Here is a 19,095-nt window from a genome sequence, read left to right as displayed (position 1 = left end):
AAAAAAAAAAAAAAAAAAAAAAAAAAAAGATTTCTTCTCAATACCAAAGTGTCCCATGGATCTAAACCCAAAATCTTCCACCAAGTCTGGGGATTATCGGGGTTAGGCCTTAGAAAGGAATTAAAACTGGCTTTCATTTCCCAAGAAGAATTCTTTTTGGAGGGTACAAATAATAAAATGCGTATGTGAAGAACTAGTGGTTGAGATGGGACACCTGGAGCTTAAGACTGGGGTTGAGGGCAGTGCAGCTATTCTAAGTTACAGGTCACTCTCAAACCAGTGCCAAGTCTGAATAAATTATGTGTTCTTTTTTTTTTTTATATATTTATTTTTTAGTTTTAGGTAGATACAATATCTTTATTTCACATTTATGTGGTGCTGAGGATCAAACCCAGTGCCTCAAACACACTAGATGAGCACTCTACCACTGAGCCACAACCCCAGCCTGGCCGCAAATTATTATTTCAATTTCCACGAACAACAACAACAAAAAGCACCAGTCAGTAAGAATAAACAAAGAATGATATAGTCTATTGGCTCCCCTCACCCCCACTATTTTTTTTTTGTATCAAAGATTCAACTCAGGGGCACTTAACCACTGAGTCATATCCCCAGCACTTTTTATTTTTTCTTTTGAGACAGGGTCTCATTAAGTAGCTTAGGGCTTCACTAAGCTGCTGAAGCTGGTTTTGAACTTGTGATCCTCCTGCCTCAGCCTCCTGAGTTGTTGGAATTACAGGCATGTGCCACTGTACCTGGTCTGTTGGCCCTTTTTAATTGAATGTTGTTAAATATTCTATTTCAGAGGCAAGGGCCTTCTGTTTTCTCCATATAAGAGCAGATCTGCCTCCCTGTGATTACTGAAGGAATTCCCATCTACCTGTTGAGCCACCTCAGGCTTGGGCCCAAGTTCTAGGAGACGGCGAGCAAAAGTGGCGGCAGTTTTGAAGTTCTTGAGCTTGAAGAAAAGGTTGAGGGCTGTACGCAGCACTAGGATCATATGCACAGGCTGCAGGTTTGAGTGGGTGAAATAGGCTGCCATCTGGTGGACAGAAAGAGGAAAGATGGCTACAGTTGGGGTAGGTCATTTATAAAGTGATATGCAGGCATAAAAAACCCCACAAGCTAACAGAATTGGCTATAAAACAAAGAGGCCTTTTCTCTACTAGAAATGGAAGACTTATGAGATGAGAAAGTACAGTGGAGAAATGGAGACTATTCCCAAAAAATGGACCCCAATAACTCTTCCTCCCCAGAGCCAGATCTGCCTTTGGAACAGAAGAATTTAGCCTAATGGAGGGTGAAGGGGAGGATTTCCCTGCAGAAAACAGAGTTCTACAGATCTCACCTCACAGATGCGTTTCTGCTGGTCTAGACTTTCTTTGGGCAGCTTTTTCCTTTCTATCTCCATGGACAAGCCCACGATGTACTCACGACAAATGGTGATGAGCTGCTGGGCCTGGTGAGGTTGCAGAAGAAGGTCATGATACAGAAACAAGAATATGGCAGTGCCTAAGTCTGGGACAAGGGGTTAGATGCTCCTACCTCTGCAATTTCTTGTTTATTGTCCACAACAAGAAGTGGCACACTGAGAAGGATGGAACGGAATTTTTCCACAGCCTCCTCAAACTTGCCAACTGTGGTGAGCTGGTAGCACAGCTGCAAACGTTGGATGAGGTCATTAAGCTTTAGGCCCACAGCTGGCACACCATTCTTCAGCCCGGCATCCTTCCTGGAAAGGGAAAAGTAGGGGGAAAAAACGGAGAGTCAGCAGCCAACTAGGATTCAACTTCTTTTTCTGGCAAACAATCACAGCTACCCTACTGTGAAAGTAGCTAGGGAACTGGATGGCAGCAGATGTAAATCTAACTCCTCAGAGTAAAAAGCCAAAGATCTTTTCCTACTACAAAACCCTAGTTCTGGGACAATTCTGACTATGTCACTGAGGCTACAATCTGAAACCTCTACCCCAGCTTGGAAGTTAGAAACAAGGAGCAGGAAGCCTTACCAATTGCGATTAGGGTAGCCATACATGGAGGGCAAGCAGGGCAGAGCCTGATAGGTGGTACGACCTCGGGCATAGGTCTGTAGGAATAGTAGCTTGTAGGGACCAAATTGAATTACTCCTACCTGGTCATGAAGGAGCTAGAACACAGAGAAAGGGAAAGAATCACAATTTAAGGCCTTACCCTTAAAAACTAATTGACCTTGGGCAAGGTAATTAACTATTTATTTATGCATTACAATTCTTAATACACCATTATATCATAATTTATCTATCTCTGATTATATATAAGGTATGTTGACACCAAATTCACATCTTCATACATATATTGTATATAGTGATGAGGGTCTCCTTTCACTATCCATGCTATTCCTCTTCTCCCTCCCTTTCCCTCCCACCCCTATTCCCTAAGTAATTAACTTTTCTATACTCGTTTTCAGTAAAATACACTTAATTGTAAGGATCTACTTATTTAATAATATCTATCAAGTATTTATCATAGTGCTTTGCCCACAGTGTACAGTGAAAAAATGTTAGTGATTGTTGCAGTTATTATTACTGTTATAACACATGGCTTTGTGTTCAAAACATACACCTGTTCAGGAAGGGATGCTGATCTCACTAATGTGAGCCAGAAAACAAGGTATAAAGGAGTGGAAATGGCTGGAAGGATCAACCTTATAAGATTACTAGGCCAGGAGGAAAGCAGGTAAGAGGAAGGTCTTAAAAGGCAAGTTTCTTAAGCAAGACAAAGAGCGTTCATGATAAATACACACCTCTGTCTTTGTGAGTCAGATCATTGCCGTCTGGTTAAAAAAAATGAGTCAACCTTCTCCCTGAGCCCCTGGGCTAGGTATACTCAAGAGAAAAGGCCAAGGTTACTTTAAGAAGACTTACCCGCATGGCTGTTTCAAAAGAGCCTGCCAGGATGTGATCAACTGGAAGCTGAGAGTTATTGCACCAGATCTAACAAGAAGCAGAAAAGCCAATCCAAGTGAAATTTTGCCTTTTTTCTTCACAAATTATCCTCCTCCATATGTATTAAAAGAAAAGTATTTAGCTGGGTGCAGTGGCACATGCCTATAATCCCAGTGACTCAGGAGGCTGAGGCAGGAGGATCTCAAAGCCAGCCTCAGCAACTAAGCAAGGCCCTAGGCAAATCAGTGAGGCCTTGTCTCTAAATAAAATATAAAAAGGGCTGTGGATGTGGCTCAGTAGTTAAGCCTCCTGGGTTCAATCCCTGGTACAAAAAAAAAAAAAAAAAAAAATTATCCAATACTTTCCCCACACTAATCCATTATTAACCATCACAGAAACACTCATCCCATGGGGCTGTGCTTTCCTTCTTACTTGAGTTGGGCTTGTTCCCTTAGTTGGGGGCACAAAGAACCCATCTTCAGCCCCACCACTTGCTCCAGGGGGTACATCCTAAAGGAAAAACAAAATGTAAGTCATTTTTAAGCCATTCAAGCACTTCATTCTGTGAATCTAAAACACTTATTTCCTACCTCTATTGGTGAGAGGGAGTGGCATTTGTGGGAGGAGACCCCCATAATAGGAGCCACATCACCAGGAATGAAATGACATAGCTACCAGAAGTCCCAATTTAGATTTTGAAAACTTGCTGCCCTTTTCATAAGCTGCTGCTGGCACAACCCTAATTATTCTTTCTCTCAAATGGGAGATAAGTATCAAATTAGAGATAGGTCCTTCCTCTTTAAGGACAAATGAAAGTGATAAGGCCACTAACTCAAGACTCTCATTCTTCCTTCTTTCAAACGGGAGATAAGCATCAGATTAGGAGGCCTATCTAGACCCCTACCTTTTGGAGACCTCAGGGCAGGTGTGTGTAGGGGGCTGTGGTAAGGCCACTGGCTGTCACAGGGAGAAATGCAGAGGGTAAGAATTCCACATACCAGCTCAGGGGGGAGCTCCAGATCTTCTTCTACATCCCAGCCACCTCCTTCTTCCTGTCCTTTGCCAAGAGCATCATCCCCCAAACCTTCTGTAGCCTCCACAAACCCATCTGTAAGGAAAATCCAGATCAAAACAGATTTGGGTACTGGTATAATCTTAGCCAAAAGAAAGCAACATGTGGCCGGGCGCCTGTAATCCCAGAGGCTTGGGAAGCTGAGGCAGGAGGATTCCAAGTTCAAAGCCAGTCTCAGCAATGGCGAAGCACTTAGCAAATCAGTGAGACCCTATCTCTAAATAAAATACAAAATATGGATGAGGATATGGCTCAGTGGCCCACTGCCTGAGTTCAATCCCTGGGACCAAAAAAAAAAGAAAGAAAGAAACATGATGGGATCCTAGCAGGCTCCATGGTTTGGAAGCCTAAAGAAGTGCTCCACAAGTAGTCCCAATGCAGGGAGTCCATCTCCCCATACATACCTTCATCCAGCTGCAGTTCAGCATCCTCTCCCCAGCCCTCTGTACCAACAGTGTCAATGTCAATGTCAGCTGCCAGTGCTCCTCCCTTCCCTACCAACGGAAGGAATAGAAATAAGCTGGTTAGAGCCCAGCAAAGTCTGAAATACGGTCTTCTCTGTAGGCAAGTTGCATCCTTTCAAAAACAGTTGCCTAGGTCTTGTCTGCTTATTATTTTCATATACTGTTTATTTTTGTGGTTATATGTTGTGCTAACTTGTAATAGGTTTCACAGAGAGAGGGAACAAAAGAGATAACCAGACTTACTGCTACCACAAACTGGCTCTTCCTGCTTACCAGTCTTTGGCTGCCAACTCTTGGAATTTTTTCTTGAGATCTTTGCTAAGTTATCAATGTAGTGTATGCAAAGCATGTGGACACAGGGTAGGTGGAGGAGATAGTTTAGGATCTTATTAGAAGTGACTAGTATGTGTATCCAAGAAAATAGGAGGAGGTAAGGGAGGCAGTGGTAGAGGCAGTGGTAGAAGTAGAGAATGGTAGTATACATATACCCACCGGACATAATTAGAGGTAGCTGAATTTGTACTTCAGGACTGCATGTCATAAATGATAAAATACAAACAGACAATATGACTATATATATGGTAAAACCTAGTGAATATACCAAAATATTTACAAAGGTTACTAGTGGTAGTATAGGGATCCTTTCTTTCTCTTCTCAACTCCTTTTTATTTTTACTGATCTCAAAAAGCCTTTGTTCATGGGGCTGGGTGTGTAGTTCAGTGATTGAACACTTGCCTAGCACGTGTCAGGTCCTGGGTTCAATTCCCATATTCCAAGCACCCCCCCGCAACACCTGCCCGGCAAAAAAAAAAAAAAAGCCTTTGTTCAGTTTTTAAGACCATAGCTCTGACTGGCATTTCAGTGCTCCATGAGGCTTCATACATACAAAGGACAGATGAAACTAAGTGCTAATGGTACTCTCTAGGATAGTTCTTACAAAACAACAGAAGTGCCATGGAAGAAATGGGCACTGACCCTTGCTGGCAATGGAGCCTTCAAAGAAGCCTTTTGACACAGTCAATAATGGCCAATTGGTATCCAATGGCATGATAGGTGCAGGTGGCTGGAGCAGCTTGGCATTAGGGTCAATGTCTGGGATCTGAGAGGTGGAAGAAGAAAAGAGGTTAAACACAAGAACAGCTCTCAGGAATCTTGTAGAAAAGGTTATTTGAGCTCATGTATTTCTCAGTCTTTCTCTGTAACCAGGTGGGAAGAATAAAATTTATAGTTTTAAATTGTTCCTAGATCTGAGTTAATCCTATATTCAGAGACACTCATGAAAATAAAGACTCACTGTCTCCTTCTCTGGGTCAAATGTCTCTTTCAGGCTCTCAGCTTCTTCATCTAAGCCATGGGTAGCAGCTGTGAGATAGGCCAGGGACTCTGTAGAAAAAAACAGTTTGTGTTCTAGGCACATTTCCAAGTGAATGTGGTAGACTGAGATGACCTTCCAGTGATCCCTATCTTCTGGTATTCAAGTGCTTGCATAATATCCTCCCCTATTTAACTGAAAGCTACTAGCTACTAAAAGACAGAATATGGCAGAAGTAATGGGATATCATTTCCAAGATTAGCTTATGATTCCCCCCCGGCACCCCGAGAACTGGGGATTAAATCCAGGGGTGCTCTACCACTGAGTTATGACACCAGTCCCTTTTTACTTTGAGACATGGTCTTACTAAGTTGTCCAGGCCTTGAACTTTCAATCATCCTGCCTCAGATTTGAGACACTGGGATTACAGGCCTGTGCCACTGTGCTTGGCTGTAGCTTCTATCTAGAGTACTTCTTGCTCACTTACTCTGAAGGAAACCAGTTGCCATGTTGTGAACTTCCCTATTAAGAAGCCAATATGGGGGCTGGGAATGTGGCTCAAGAGGTAATGGGCACGCCTGGCATGCGCGGGGCAGTGGGTTCGATCCTCAGCACCACATAAAAATAAAATAAAGATGTTGTGTCCACCGAAAACTGAAAAATAAATATTAAAAAATTCTCTCTCTTAAAAAAAAAAAAAAAGAAGCCAATATGGCAAGGAAATGATGCCTCCCGGACAGCAGAGAAAGGACCTGAGGAATACCAACACCCATGAGTAGAAGTGGAATTAGGAGAATTCAATCTGGAATATAGACTTCGGATAGACAAGAGCTAAGCCATTCTCCAAACAGTGAGGTAATGAACTTTGTTGTTTTAAACTACAAATTAAATGCTTGAGACCAGAAGTGTTTCAAAGATTTTCCCCTTTACAGATTTTGGAATATTGCAGACTTTACTGGTTAATTATCCCTAATCCAGAAATCCGAAACATAAAATGTTTCAAAATCTAAAAATTTTTGACCATGTTGGTACCAAGATGTTTTGGATTTTGGAACATTTTGGATTAGGAATGCTCAGTCTGTACCAGGTTTTAGGTACATCTATTGCACATTGATTAATTGGTAATGAATATAGTTACTCATTTTTAAGATAAATCATTAGTGTTCATGACAACCTTGGGTCCTATCATGTCCTACATCTAGCACTTTAACAAGTCATATTGGTTCTATTTTCAAAATAAATCCCAAGCTGGGCACAGTGGTACAACCCTGTAATCCCCAAGACTGGGGAGGCTGAGGCAGAAAGATTGGGTGTTCAAAGGCAGCCTCAGCAACTTAGCAAGGCCCTATGCAACTTACTGAGACCTTGCCTCAAAATAAAAAATAAAAAGGGCTAAGGATGTGGCTCAGTGGTTAAGTGTCCCTGGGTTCAATACCTGTTACCAAAAACAAAACAAAACCAGAAAAACCAAAATCCTGAATCTGACCATTGCTTATTCCTCCACTAGTTAGTATCTTGATCAAACCATAATTTTCACCTTTTTTCTTCCTTAAAATATATCTCAAACACAGTGAATTTTAAACAACAACAACAAAGAAGCCTTAAATGCACACATGAATAAATAACGAGTGAAATCTCTACACTGGAAACAAAGGAATTCTAATGACATCCAACCAATTGCATTTTCTAGGCTGTCTGCTCTGGGACTTTAAGGTATTTGAATGAGAAAGCAATAAATTGTACTCTTGACATCACTAATGTCAATTGTTTGCCTTCTCTTCTTCTTCTTTTTTTTTTTTTGCTGTGGTACTGTGGATTGAACCCCAGGCCTTGTACTTGTGACGCAGGCATTCTACCAACTAAGCTACATTCCCAGTCCTGCGGTGGAACTTTAAAACCCCCTCTTTCACTGGGTATGGTTGTATACTCCTGTAATCCCAGTGGCTTAGGAGGCTGAGGCAGGAGGATCACGAGTTCAAAGCCAGCCTCAGAAACTTAGTGAGGCTCTAAGCAACTCAGTGATACCCTAAGCAACTTAGTGATACCCTGTCTCTAAATAAAATATAAAAAAGGGTTGGGATGTGACTCAGTGGTTGAATGCCCCTGGGTTAAATCCCTGGTACCAAAGAAACAAAAATTAAAATAAATAAATAAAACCACTCCTTTCCCATGACCATTTTCCCAGGGATGTCAGCCAGACTGAATATTCTGGACACACTTCAAATTTGGCTTTGAGAAAATCTTCTGAGCATGGTATACACGTTTCTATTGAAAAAAAGATAAAATAACAATAGAGGGCAATTCCTCACCCCTACACATGAATAACTCAACTTGAACAGAAAACACTCCTAAGGCCCCAAAGAAACCAGTGAGTCTTGGATAGATACTTACTCTGCCCACAGTTCTTTAGGATCCGCACTCGCTCTGACACATCACCCAGGTATAGGGCATTCTGATAATGACCACTCATGTCCTTCCGAATTTCAGCTGCACCAAGTCAATAAGAGACACCAAGTTAGATCTCCTCTCTCTTGTCTATTTGCCCTCCACTGTACCCCCCACTTCCCATCTTTCATTTTTAGGCCCTCACCAATCTTCATCATCTTGCGAAGTTTCTCCAGGTTGCCAGTGATAAGGTATAGGAAGGAAAGTTTATCAAAGTTTTTGGTGCGCTGATAGCACATTTCCACAATCTGGTGGTTCCCTTGTAGCAGGGCCACTTCTCCTAGCTTTTCCCAGCAGTTCTTGTCATCCAGTGCTTTGGCTGCTTCGAGAGCAATCTAAAGACACCCAGGATCAGTGTTAACAGGGTACTGCGAAGGATGCTATGACTCAAAACCAAGGACTTAGCAATCAAAGCATTTGCTGAAATAAATTTCCTAATGAACTTCCTTTGCTTTTAAGTACTCCTAGCTTTCACTGTATTTTTTTTTTTTTTAATTGAGAATCCTATCTACAAATAGGATCTTTGGATTCACGAACAGAAGAAATCATCACAGTATATTATCCTCATCCTCAGAAATTTGCTTTTATGCCAGGTGTGGTGGCACACACCTATAGTCCCAGTTGCTTGGGAGGCTGAGGCAGGAGGACCACGAGTTCAAAGTCAGCCTCAGCAACTTAGTAAAATTCTGTCTCAAAATAAAATATAAAAAAGGGCTGGGGATGTGGCTCAGTGGTTAAGTGCCTTTGAGTTCAAACCCCAGCACTCCACCCCATACACACATGGAAAAAAAAAAAAAAAGAAAAAAGAAATTAGCCTTTACAACAGAATCACTTAGCAGCTGCTGATTCCACAGGGCCAGTTCTTGCTTAGCTATCTTATTTTCTATCTGCCAGATTTGAAGAGCCACAGAGGCTTCAAGAAAGGCAGAAGATATAATAAAAGAAGGAAGTATAGAACTGGAAAAACAAGTCTCCTAAGCTCTCTTCTCCTTTGCAAATAATGCCTGTACCCTTTGTACCTCAATAATTAATAAGCACTCTGTTGTCTAAACAAGATCAAGTGTCAAGGAAATAATGAGATATATGAAATTTCATGTAATCTTGCTTTTATCCTAGAAATTAGTGAATTCAAACTAAGAATAAAAATATGGTAAATAAAAGTAGAAATAGGCAAACAGCAACAGGAAGATGGTTTAATCTAATAACTAAAAAATTCTATCATTGTAGTTTAAGAAGCAAGTTCGGGATAATACCCCACCTCCTGCCCCCAACCCTTTCACCTTCTCTAAAAATGATCTGGGGCCGAATGACCATATTCCTCTCACCTCAATATTTCCACACTCCAGTGCCAAACTAAAGCGAGTTTTCTCATCCTTGACGAAATGCAGTGCCACTTCAGGATAGCCCTTCTTCTGAAGATAAGCAATGATAGACTGGCCAACTAGTTTGGCATTCCTCACCATATGTAGTACCTAGACATTTGGGGTTGGGTAGAGCAGGAAGTAGAGATTACTTACAACAAAAAAGGAATGTTTCCCCTCTTGATACCTCTAGTATGCTTCCTCACTCCATACCTCATCATATTTTCTGTTGATCAGGGCCAGTTTGAATTTGAATTCAGTGGGATCAATGGTGAGTACCCGAGGACGACACTCTCTGTCTAGGCAATACACATTGTTGCCCTTTACTCGTGTGACATAGATGGGTAAATCCAGAGTTCGAATGATTCCGTGGTCCCTAAGAATAGGGAGTAGAGATTGCAACTATGAATAAGTGAGGGAAAAATCTAGCCTGTGAAAAAATGAACAAGCCAAGGGCACATCCTTTTGGGGGTGGGGGACACTGGGGATTGAATCCAGGGGAGCTTAACCTCAGAGACAAATCCCCAGCTCTTTGTATATATTTATGCTTATATAATGTCTGTACACTACAAGTTCACCCTTAGGGGGCTGGTGAAGCAACTCAGTTGGCAGAGTACTTGCCTAGCATGTGCAAGGCCCTGAGTTCAATCCCTAGTACCACCTCAAAATAAACAAACAACAACAAAACAATAAAAGTGCACCCTTAGAAAGCTTTATCAATGTAAAAGCATTTGAAAGAAGAAACAAAACTGTCACTGCCCACAGATGCTGAGTATTCAAGAAAATAAAAAATAAATTAGAAATTAACAGGAGTGTAACAAGGTCTTCAAAATAAAATTGGTATAAATCTAACCAAAGAAACACAAAATATCTATAGATAAACTATAAAACTTAATTGAAATGTATTCCACTATTGCCACATACACACATAAATAAATAAATAAAATCCTAAAATGTTTAATCTAGAAGTACTATAAGAAGTTATTTATTAGGGGAAAAAGACCACTACATATATAGAAACAAATGCACAAATTCACAAAAAAAGATACAAATTAAAGCAACAAGAATTCATTTTTATTATTCTCTTAGAAATCAGGTGAGTTGAGAAGTTCTCAAGAATTCAGTGCCTTAAGCTGAGCACAGATTTTAGATTTGAGCTAGCCTTAGTAATTTAGCAAAACCCTATGCAACTTAATGAGATGCTGTCTCAAAATTTAAAAAATGAAAAAGACTAAAAGACTAAGATTGTTGCTCAGTGGTTAAGCACCCTTGGGTTCAAAAAATTTTTTGGTGTCTTCCCTCTTATATTAAGTGGAGAAATATATTAATAACTACTTACTAGGATTTTTATAAATAAATGTGATAATTCCTGTGAATCATCAAAAACAAACAAACAAACAAAAAACCTTAATTCAAAGACACTTCAAATGACCTAAATGAGAAGCTACTATACCATGTTTACAGATCAGAAAATCAATATTGTAAAGATGATAATTAACTTCAAATTGACATACTGGATGCAACCCAAACTTCAGTTGATTTCATGTTTGGAAAAAAACAAAAACAAAAAAACCTAGAAAAGATTAGAGGACCTGTTTTATTACATGTGAAGATTTATCATAAAGCTACAATATAAGAAAATGTGAAATCAGAGCAGAGACAGATCACAGAAAAAAACCTTGCATTTTTTTTTTTAATTTTTTAGTTGTAGTTGGACACAATACTTTTATTTATTTATTTATTTTTATGTGGTGCTGAGGATTGAACCCAAGGCCTCTCCCATCTAGGTGAGCACTCTACCACTGAGCCACAACCCCAGTCCCCCAAAATCCTTGCATTTTTGAAAACATGACTTACATGTGACAAAAATGGCACTGTAGAACAATGGGGAAAGGGTAAACTTTTAATAAATGATGCTGGGCAGCTGCTTGATCTTATGGAAAAGTACAGAACTGATCACCTTATATCTCATACCATGTGCAAAAATCAACTTCAGGTAGATTACAAATATAAAAGGCAAAACTATAAACTTTTTGTAAGAAAATATAGAAGAATGCCTATAGAGGTCAGTAATTTCTTTTAATATATAGGATACAAAGCCCAACTATCCATAAAGGATAAGATTTCATAAATTTACACTGAAATTAATTTCTATTGCTTTATTAAGGAATAACAAAAATAGAATCAGAAAACATGATTTTAATATTTGTAACAGCCCTGACAAAGGATTGATATCCAAATATATTAAGAACTCACACAAAATAACAACAAAATAAAATGGGAAAGATTAGGTAACTGGGAAAGAATAGATAACTCAATGGAAAAATAGAGCAAAGCCAGGTGCAGTGGTACACACCTGTAATCCCAGCTACCGGAGAGGCAGTGGGAACAGGATTACAAATTGGAGGCTGGCCTGGGCAAACAAGATCACCTTAAAAAGGAATGGGAATATAGGTCAGTGGTAGAGTACATGCCTAACAAGCACGAGGCCCAGGGTTTGATCCCCAATATTGGGGAATACAAAAAAAAAAACCAACAACAAAATCATAAAAATGAGACACCCTTACACATCTATCATATGCACAAAAATAAAAGTGTCATATACCTGGTAAATGAGAAGGTATGTATACTCTAAGGTGCAGCAATTCTATTCTGGTATACATTCCAGAGAAATGGATGTATGTGTGTACCAGAAAATATGTAAAAGGATGTTTAAAAAGAGAATTGTTGTAATAGTCAAAAACTAGAATTCACTCAAATATCCCTTAAGAATAGTAACTCACACATGGTATAATCATATGATGAGACATTATATAATAATGAAATAAATAAATTAGAGGTACAGGATGAAAAAATCTTATAAAGAAAATATTGAGCAAGATAAAAAATAATATATTCAGTATAATTTCACTCATGTTCACTATACAAATTGTTTGCCATTCTATATATTTAAAAGTTATAAAATTTTCTACATTTGGGTTATAGTTCACAATTTTATTTCTTTTTCTTTTTTTAAAAATTTTTTTATTTATTTGTATGTGGTGCTGAGATCAACCCAGGGCCTCACACATGCTAGGCAAGTACTCTACCACTGAGCCACAACTCCAGCCCCACAATTTTATTTCTACCTTTTTTTTTTTTTTTAAATCTTGTTTTTCTGAGACAGGGTCTCATTAAGTTGCCCAAGCTGGCCTCGAACTCTTGATCCTCCCGCCTTAGCCTCCCAAGTAGTTGGGATTGCAGGTATATGTCATGATTTTCTGGCATCACGATTTTTAAAAAAAATAATTTAATCCTCTTTCTTTTTAAAATAATTTTTAGTTGAAGGGGGACACAATACCTTTATTTTTATGTGGTGCTGAGGATCAAACTGAGTGCCTCATATGTGCTAGGCAGGTGCTCTGAACTCATAAAAATGAGATATTCTTACACATCTATCATATGCACAAAAATAAAAGTGTCATATACCTGGAAAATGAGAAGGTATGTATATTTCTATGGTGCAGCAATTCCACTCTGGTATACATATGAGGTACCTAGTCCTGGCCTCACAATTTTAAAAGAGTAGGAAAAAGTATATACTGATGTCTCTAGTACATATGTGCCAGACAAGGCTTTTCCATGAAGGAAGCTCATAGAAGACTTCAGTGACATCTTGAGATAGGACAGTGAGTTTTTAGAAGCTACCTTCTCCTGTTCTGTATTCCAGATAATAAACTTACCCAGTGGTGACAGCATATTTGATGTGGTTGCTTGTGGTATAGATAAACACCCCACTTTCATCCCAGGCCCCACTCTTGACACGAATATTCTCATGAATGTTACATAGAGCATCCAGTTTGCGGTTACAGATCACAATGGCTGTAAGAGGCAAAGGGCATGAGTGCTCTGTTGGACAGAATGAGTGCAGCAGACTGGCAGGGATGGGGGAGGGAGGGAGTGGGCTCTAAATCAGGGTGGATATATGAAAACTTACCATGTTTGGCCAGTAGTGCTACATGAGACATGTCTGCTGACCAGATAACATATTTCACCTTAGAAATTTTCACAGATGCCAGAGTCCTGAAATGAGAGAGAAGGTCAAACATGAATAGATCTGACTCCTGGGTCTAGGGTTAAAACCTATGTCCTTTTTGTTAATTTTTTTTTTTAGTTATAGATGGATAAAATACCTTTGTTTTGTTTATTTACTTTTATGTGGTGCTAGGGATCAATCAAACCCAGTGTCTCACACGTGAGAGGCAAACTCTCCAACACTGAGTTACAACCCCAGCCTAAGATCTAGGTCTTTTTATCCTCACACATAAACCCCAATTTCTCAATGTAATGCCAAATAAACATTTTCTGCATAGTAGCTCTGTAACTTAAAAATTTGGCTTGCATTATACTTCCCCTCTTTTCAAGCCCTTGCCTCTCATTTTCTCATATTATTAGGGATATTTACATATTTCATCACTGGATTATAAACCCCTTTAAGCACAAGAACTGTGCCATTAACCTTGGTATCCCTCTTTTTTCCTTGGGAGAGAAAAGCTCCCACTAAAGTTGTCCACTATCCCCCACTATATGCTTGTTTTTTTAAAGGCACCTATCATGTTACCGTTTCTGCTGTACATCAAAGAGTGTGATGGAATCTGCATCTCGAAGTAGAAGATTGCCTGTGCCAGCATAGAAGATCTCATCACAGTTGGGCACCTGTACCTTTTTGGTGATCTCATTTTTCAAATTCTTGATCAGAAGCTGAAAGGAATGTTAAAGAATTAAGAGAAAAAGTGATTACATAAAATGATGACAGCTAATGACATCCCTCAGCAATTATTCCTTAGCTTCAATAAACTAAGTATATTTCTCTCTGTCCAAGTTAATCACACATCAGGTAGACAGATCATTCCAAAATCCTTTCTAAGGGTCTTAATATCATTAAAAAAAAGAAAGAAAAAAAATTCTGAAGTCCAATGAAACTTGAGATTCTCAGTCAACCAGAGAGAGAAAACAGTACTTAGAGGGATACATTTTTTTTTTATTATTTATTTTTTAGTTTTCAGTGGACACAACATCTTTGTTTGTATGTGGTGCTGAGAATCGAACCTGGGCCGCACGCATGCAAGGCGAGCGCACTACCGCTTGAGCCACATCCCCAGCCCCAGAGGGGGTTAAATTTTTGTTAAATATTTTCTCGAGAATTTTGTTTATCTTGTGCTGAACCTATTACATTTCAAGTTCCAATGGCGATAGGTCAAGTAGAGAGATCTACTCATCGTCCAACTAACTCATTTCAAACTTGATTCTGATTTCGGCTTTGCTCAAATGGTCAAGAATGACTTTATCTTGCTTCTTAAGCCCAAAGCTACAGTAATATCAACTCAAATCAAAAAACTTTAAATCTGTCCCCCAGGGGGGTTAGCTCAGGGCTAGGAATAAAGGCAGAGCCAATAGTTGAGAACCACAGCTGTCAGGGGGGAATAAGGAAAAAACAGTACTTTTTATTTTGCAATACACAGGCCATTGCCACTACACTCCCCAAACTGGTTTCAGCTTTTAGTCTTAACTTACCGAATGCATTCGATCTAGGACAGCAAACCTATTTCGAGCAACCCAAACGGCTGTCAGGCCTGACGATCGCTTCCCTTCAGGGGCTGAAGAGAACAAAATCAAAGGGTAGGAGCATGTGGTGAGCTACTAGCAGGTGACAGAGTCAGATGCCATAGAGCTGCCAGTCTTGCTGGCTGCCATCTTGGCTTTGCCAGTTCAGCTGCTTCCTAACTAATTCAGCCATAACCTGAGGCTATTGTCAAGTGACTTTTCCCTACCAGTCCCCTCCAAACTCCAACCCCCACCCCTGCCAAGCCTCTTTCCTCTTGGCCAAGTGGCTGCACTTCAGCCAACACCATATACTGGCAGAAGGGCTGCCCATCTTGAGAGACAGCACACTCCATCAAGCTAACGAGCAGGGCCTCCCTGGCCAAGCTGTGGCACAGCAAGCAGCCTGTCAATGTCCTAGGACCTCCTATCAGAACAAACTGGAGTAGAGGCAGCCCCCTCCCCAGGTTGCAGCTGCTCCGCTGCTTTTAACATGCAAATGTAGACCTCCTAGTAAGGCACAGTGGGGCAGAGCACTCCCAACCAAATCTTGACAAGCGAGTTCTATGCTGGGCAGTATTTAGCACTAAGCTGTTGCTCTGTTAAGTGTTAAAGACTTATTACCCCAAAAGAGAGTTCCTCATTTCTGGTGGTTGATTAGAATTTTCCAATGGACACCCCTCTCTACCCTCTGAGAAACTTGTGAAAGATGCATTGAAATATTCTTTCATATATTATAACAGAAAACTGGACAAAACATGCTGGTCAGCCTTGCCTTATATTTCTCTGGCACCTGGAGTGGCAGACAATTTGAAAAACTAATTATCATAACCAACATTCCCTGTTTTAGGGGTCAGGGAACAACACTACTCCAGCTTTTGATTTTTCTTCCTCTGTTTCCCAACAAAGAGTCAAACCTTATAAATTATTATCTCCCTCAAAGGATGGAGAACAGAAAAGTGATAATGATAATAATAATAATAAAAGATATACTAATATATATAATATATACAAAAATAATAACTGAACAAAATATTTTAAACTAATAATTGTAAACAGATCTGGGGGGACAAAAGCAAGGGAGTAGGTTGGGAAGAACCAAATCACAAGATTTAGTTCTTAGTTCAGAATTGGCTTAAATGACTAATTTGTAAGGGGGACTTTGACTTACGGATACCAAATATATAGAGATTTTTCTCTGTCATTATGAGCACATTTAAAAGGTGAACAGGATTAACAATAATGACCTGAGGCACCCACAAAAGGGACAGAGCTAGCAAAACATTTCTTGAGAATGTGTTGATGGGGTCTAAAATATGATCAAAGTCTGCTAGTGAGAGTGGGGACCTGTAGAATAAATCTCTGATATGCTAAAGTCTATAAACCCCCTGGAGGAAGAGCACTGATAGGAACAGAAGCCAGAGTGAAATCCATTCTGAGAATGTTTTGTCAGCAAGTTCTAATAGTAAGAACATCAACAAGGGATAGTGGTGATGAAAGAGGTAGGCAGGGGTCTCAGCTGGATCCTGGGATCCCAGGTGGGGCCCTGGGCTGTTAGCAGCCTCATCTTTTTGACATGCAAAAGGAAGCAAATCGGATCTGGATGTGGATAGAAGAGTATAAATCCCTAGTCCCAGGATGAGACATTGCAAGATTGGAACCACATTTTTAAATAAATGAAACTACCAGGGTGAAAGTCATATCAGCTGACAATAAACTAGGATAACATGCTGTGCTGAAAGAGAAAATGGAGAGTTTCTAATAACCAAATTATAAAATATATATATCTAGCTGGGGTAATAAAATGGAGGGGAAACATGAATATTTCACACCATGGTCGCCTCTGATGTAACTGTCAGCAGCACCTGCCAACAGACATGAGTGATGTGACCACAGCCTGGGGATGGGATGTGAAAACCTTGAAAAAGAATAATGATGTGGGTAAGGAGAGCTGGAAGCAGGTTTAGGTAGACAAAGAGCATGCCTACCATCAGGATTCTGCGAATCAGCATCTTTGGGGATGGTGTATAGATCATAGGTACTATTCTCTAAATTGCTGGCTCTCTGTAGGAGAAAAGGGAAATTAAAATGTTAGTGAGGAGCACCCAAGATACCAGTTTATTCTAACAGAGAAAACAGTTCCATTACACAGACAACAATATGAAACTATACTTTCTTCCCCCTTCACCCAGACAGTATTCAAATGTTGCCATATCTAAGAATTATAAAGCTCTTAGCTAACCAACTCAGCAATGATATTTTCTTTATCCTTTAAAGAGGCAGATTTTATCTGAATGAAAACCAAGATTGCCCTTTTCCACAAATCAAAAGCCTAAGATCCCTGACATTCTGGAGTCCCACCTGAATTATGCTTATTAACATAAAAAAGTTTGCTTGTGGCTCAAGTGGTAGCTCGCTCGCCTGGCATGCGTGCGGCCCGGGTTCGATCCTCAGCACCACATACAAACAAAGATGTTGTGTCCGCCGAAAACTAAAAAATAAATATTAAAAAATTCTCTCTCTCTCTCTCTTTCTTAAAAAAAAAAAAAAAAAGTTTGCTTGAGAGAAAAAAAAAGACATTAAAAAAAAATGCCAGGAGAATATGGGAATTGCCATAAGAATATGGGACTGCTAGATATTAAGAGAATGACCAAGATTGGACACTAGAGGTTATATGGGAAAAGATGTTTTAATTCTTTTAAATTTGGCCACTGGGCACTGAAATTAGAATGGTCTTTTTTTCCTCCCTTTTTTCTTTTTGCAAATTGTATGACAAGAAAGGCTTTGATGGGGCTGGGGTTGTGGCTCAGTGGTAGAGCACTTGCCTCGCACATGTAAGGCACTAGGTTCGATCCTTGGCACCACATAAAAAATAAATAAACAAAATGAAGTTATTGTGTTCATCTACAACTAAAAATATTATTTAAAAAAATAATATTTTATTTTTTAGTTGTAGATGGACACAGTATCTTTATTTTATTTTTATGTGGTGATGAGGATCGAACCCAGGGCTCGCACATGCTAGGCAAGGGATCTACCGCTGAGCCACAACCCCAGCCCTAAAAATATTCTTAAAAAAAAAAAAAAAGGCTTTGATTACTCTGAAGTCAACTTCATTGAAAAGAACCCCCTTCCAAAATCTATTTTCCCCCAAAGGGAGAGATCAATATAAGCATCTCCTTTGCATGGGATACAGCTGTAAACTATCTCTCCAATCACTTTCAGTAATCTGGGTCATTCATCTTGAGGCTTCATTAAGTTTAGATATTATATTAGCCTTATGAAAGATTCATGTTCACAAACCTTCAATTTCCTTATGACAACTGAAGCCTTTCTAGTTTATGCTTAGTTTGTGTTCACTTGTTAGCTCCTGCAAAATGACCATTAAATAGCTTTTAAGAAGTCATTACAGTTTCACTCTGGGGATCAGAAAAATACCTAAGGAGAATTTAGGAGGAATAAATAGGTTACTTACTGTACACAACAGGACTGCATTTTCTGCTGGATTGTATGACATATTAAAAACTGGAAACTTGGACCCACTAGAGATATATATAGAAAAAGGAGAAAACAGAATAGGTATAAGAATAGAAGAAAGGAATTATCCTTTTGTTTTTAATTTATTCATTTATTTGGTTCTGGGAATTGAACCCAGGGATGCTTTACCATTGAGCTACATCCCCAGTACTTTTTATTCTGGGACAGGGTCTTGCTAAGTTACTGAGGGTCTCGCTAAGTTGCAGAGGCTGACCCCAAACTTGCCATCCTTCTACCTCAGTCTCCAAGGTCATTAGGATTATAGGCATGTGCCACCACACCCAGCACTTCTTATCTTTTTTTAAAAATTTTTTTTGTTTTAATTAGTTACACATGACAGTACAATGACATTAATATATCATACTTCTGAATCAGAAGGGATATAATTTCTCATATTTCT

General features: G+C 39.5%; 1 protein-coding gene and 1 long non-coding RNA gene across 4 annotated transcripts in view; one reads left to right on the top strand and one right to left on the bottom strand.

Moving 5' to 3' along the window:
- Positions 1-15,509, top strand: part of LOC125618708 — a 38,641-nt gene extending 23,132 nt beyond the window's left edge. Inside the window, exons 2-3 of one of the 2 annotated variants that reach the window (XR_007350114.1) lie at positions 6,476-6,627; positions 14,617-15,509. This is a non-coding gene — a long non-coding RNA (uncharacterized LOC125618708). Of the gene's footprint in view, positions 1-6,475; positions 6,628-14,162; positions 14,428-14,616 lie in introns of those variants that run through there. The other variant, XR_007350113.1, reaches the window with a different exon arrangement.
- The window catches only part of Copa (COPI coat complex subunit alpha), a 45,026-nt gene that overhangs the window by 1,394 nt on the left and 24,537 nt on the right, over positions 1-19,095 (bottom strand). Inside the window, exons 12-31 of one of the 2 annotated variants that reach the window (XM_015492000.2) lie at positions 18,634-18,700; positions 17,147-17,222; positions 15,132-15,214; positions 14,179-14,318; positions 13,555-13,640; positions 13,301-13,466; positions 9,792-9,954; positions 9,543-9,689; positions 8,363-8,552; positions 8,164-8,259; positions 5,755-5,843; positions 5,436-5,559; positions 4,400-4,489; positions 3,922-4,031; positions 3,356-3,433; positions 2,903-2,971; positions 2,009-2,145; positions 1,546-1,732; positions 1,349-1,459; positions 881-1,042 (exon numbers count right to left, since the gene is read on the bottom strand). In XM_015492000.2, the coding sequence (XP_015347486.1) occupies positions 881-1,042; positions 1,349-1,459; positions 1,546-1,732; positions 2,009-2,145; positions 2,903-2,971; positions 3,356-3,433; positions 3,922-4,031; positions 4,400-4,489; positions 5,436-5,559; positions 5,755-5,843; positions 8,164-8,259; positions 8,363-8,552; positions 9,543-9,689; positions 9,792-9,954; positions 13,301-13,466; positions 13,555-13,640; positions 14,179-14,318; positions 15,132-15,214; positions 17,147-17,222; positions 18,634-18,700 (2,371 nt within the window). The remainder of the gene's footprint in view (positions 1-880; positions 1,043-1,348; positions 1,460-1,545; positions 1,733-2,008; positions 2,146-2,902; positions 2,972-3,355; positions 3,434-3,921; positions 4,032-4,399; positions 4,490-5,435; positions 5,560-5,754; positions 5,844-8,163; positions 8,260-8,362; positions 8,553-9,542; positions 9,690-9,791; positions 9,955-13,300; positions 13,467-13,554; positions 13,641-14,178; positions 14,319-15,131; positions 15,215-17,146; positions 17,223-18,633; positions 18,701-19,095) is intronic. The other variant, XM_015492001.2, reaches the window with a different exon arrangement.

The sequence above is a fragment of the Marmota marmota genome, unplaced genomic scaffold, assembly GCF_001458135.2.
Source record: "Marmota marmota marmota unplaced genomic scaffold, marMar, whole genome shotgun sequence".
In the NCBI taxonomy this organism is placed as follows: domain Eukaryota; kingdom Metazoa; phylum Chordata; class Mammalia; order Rodentia; family Sciuridae; genus Marmota; species Marmota marmota.
The sequence above is the reverse complement of the archived record's forward strand: the minus strand, read 5'-3'. Positions and strand labels throughout refer to the sequence as shown.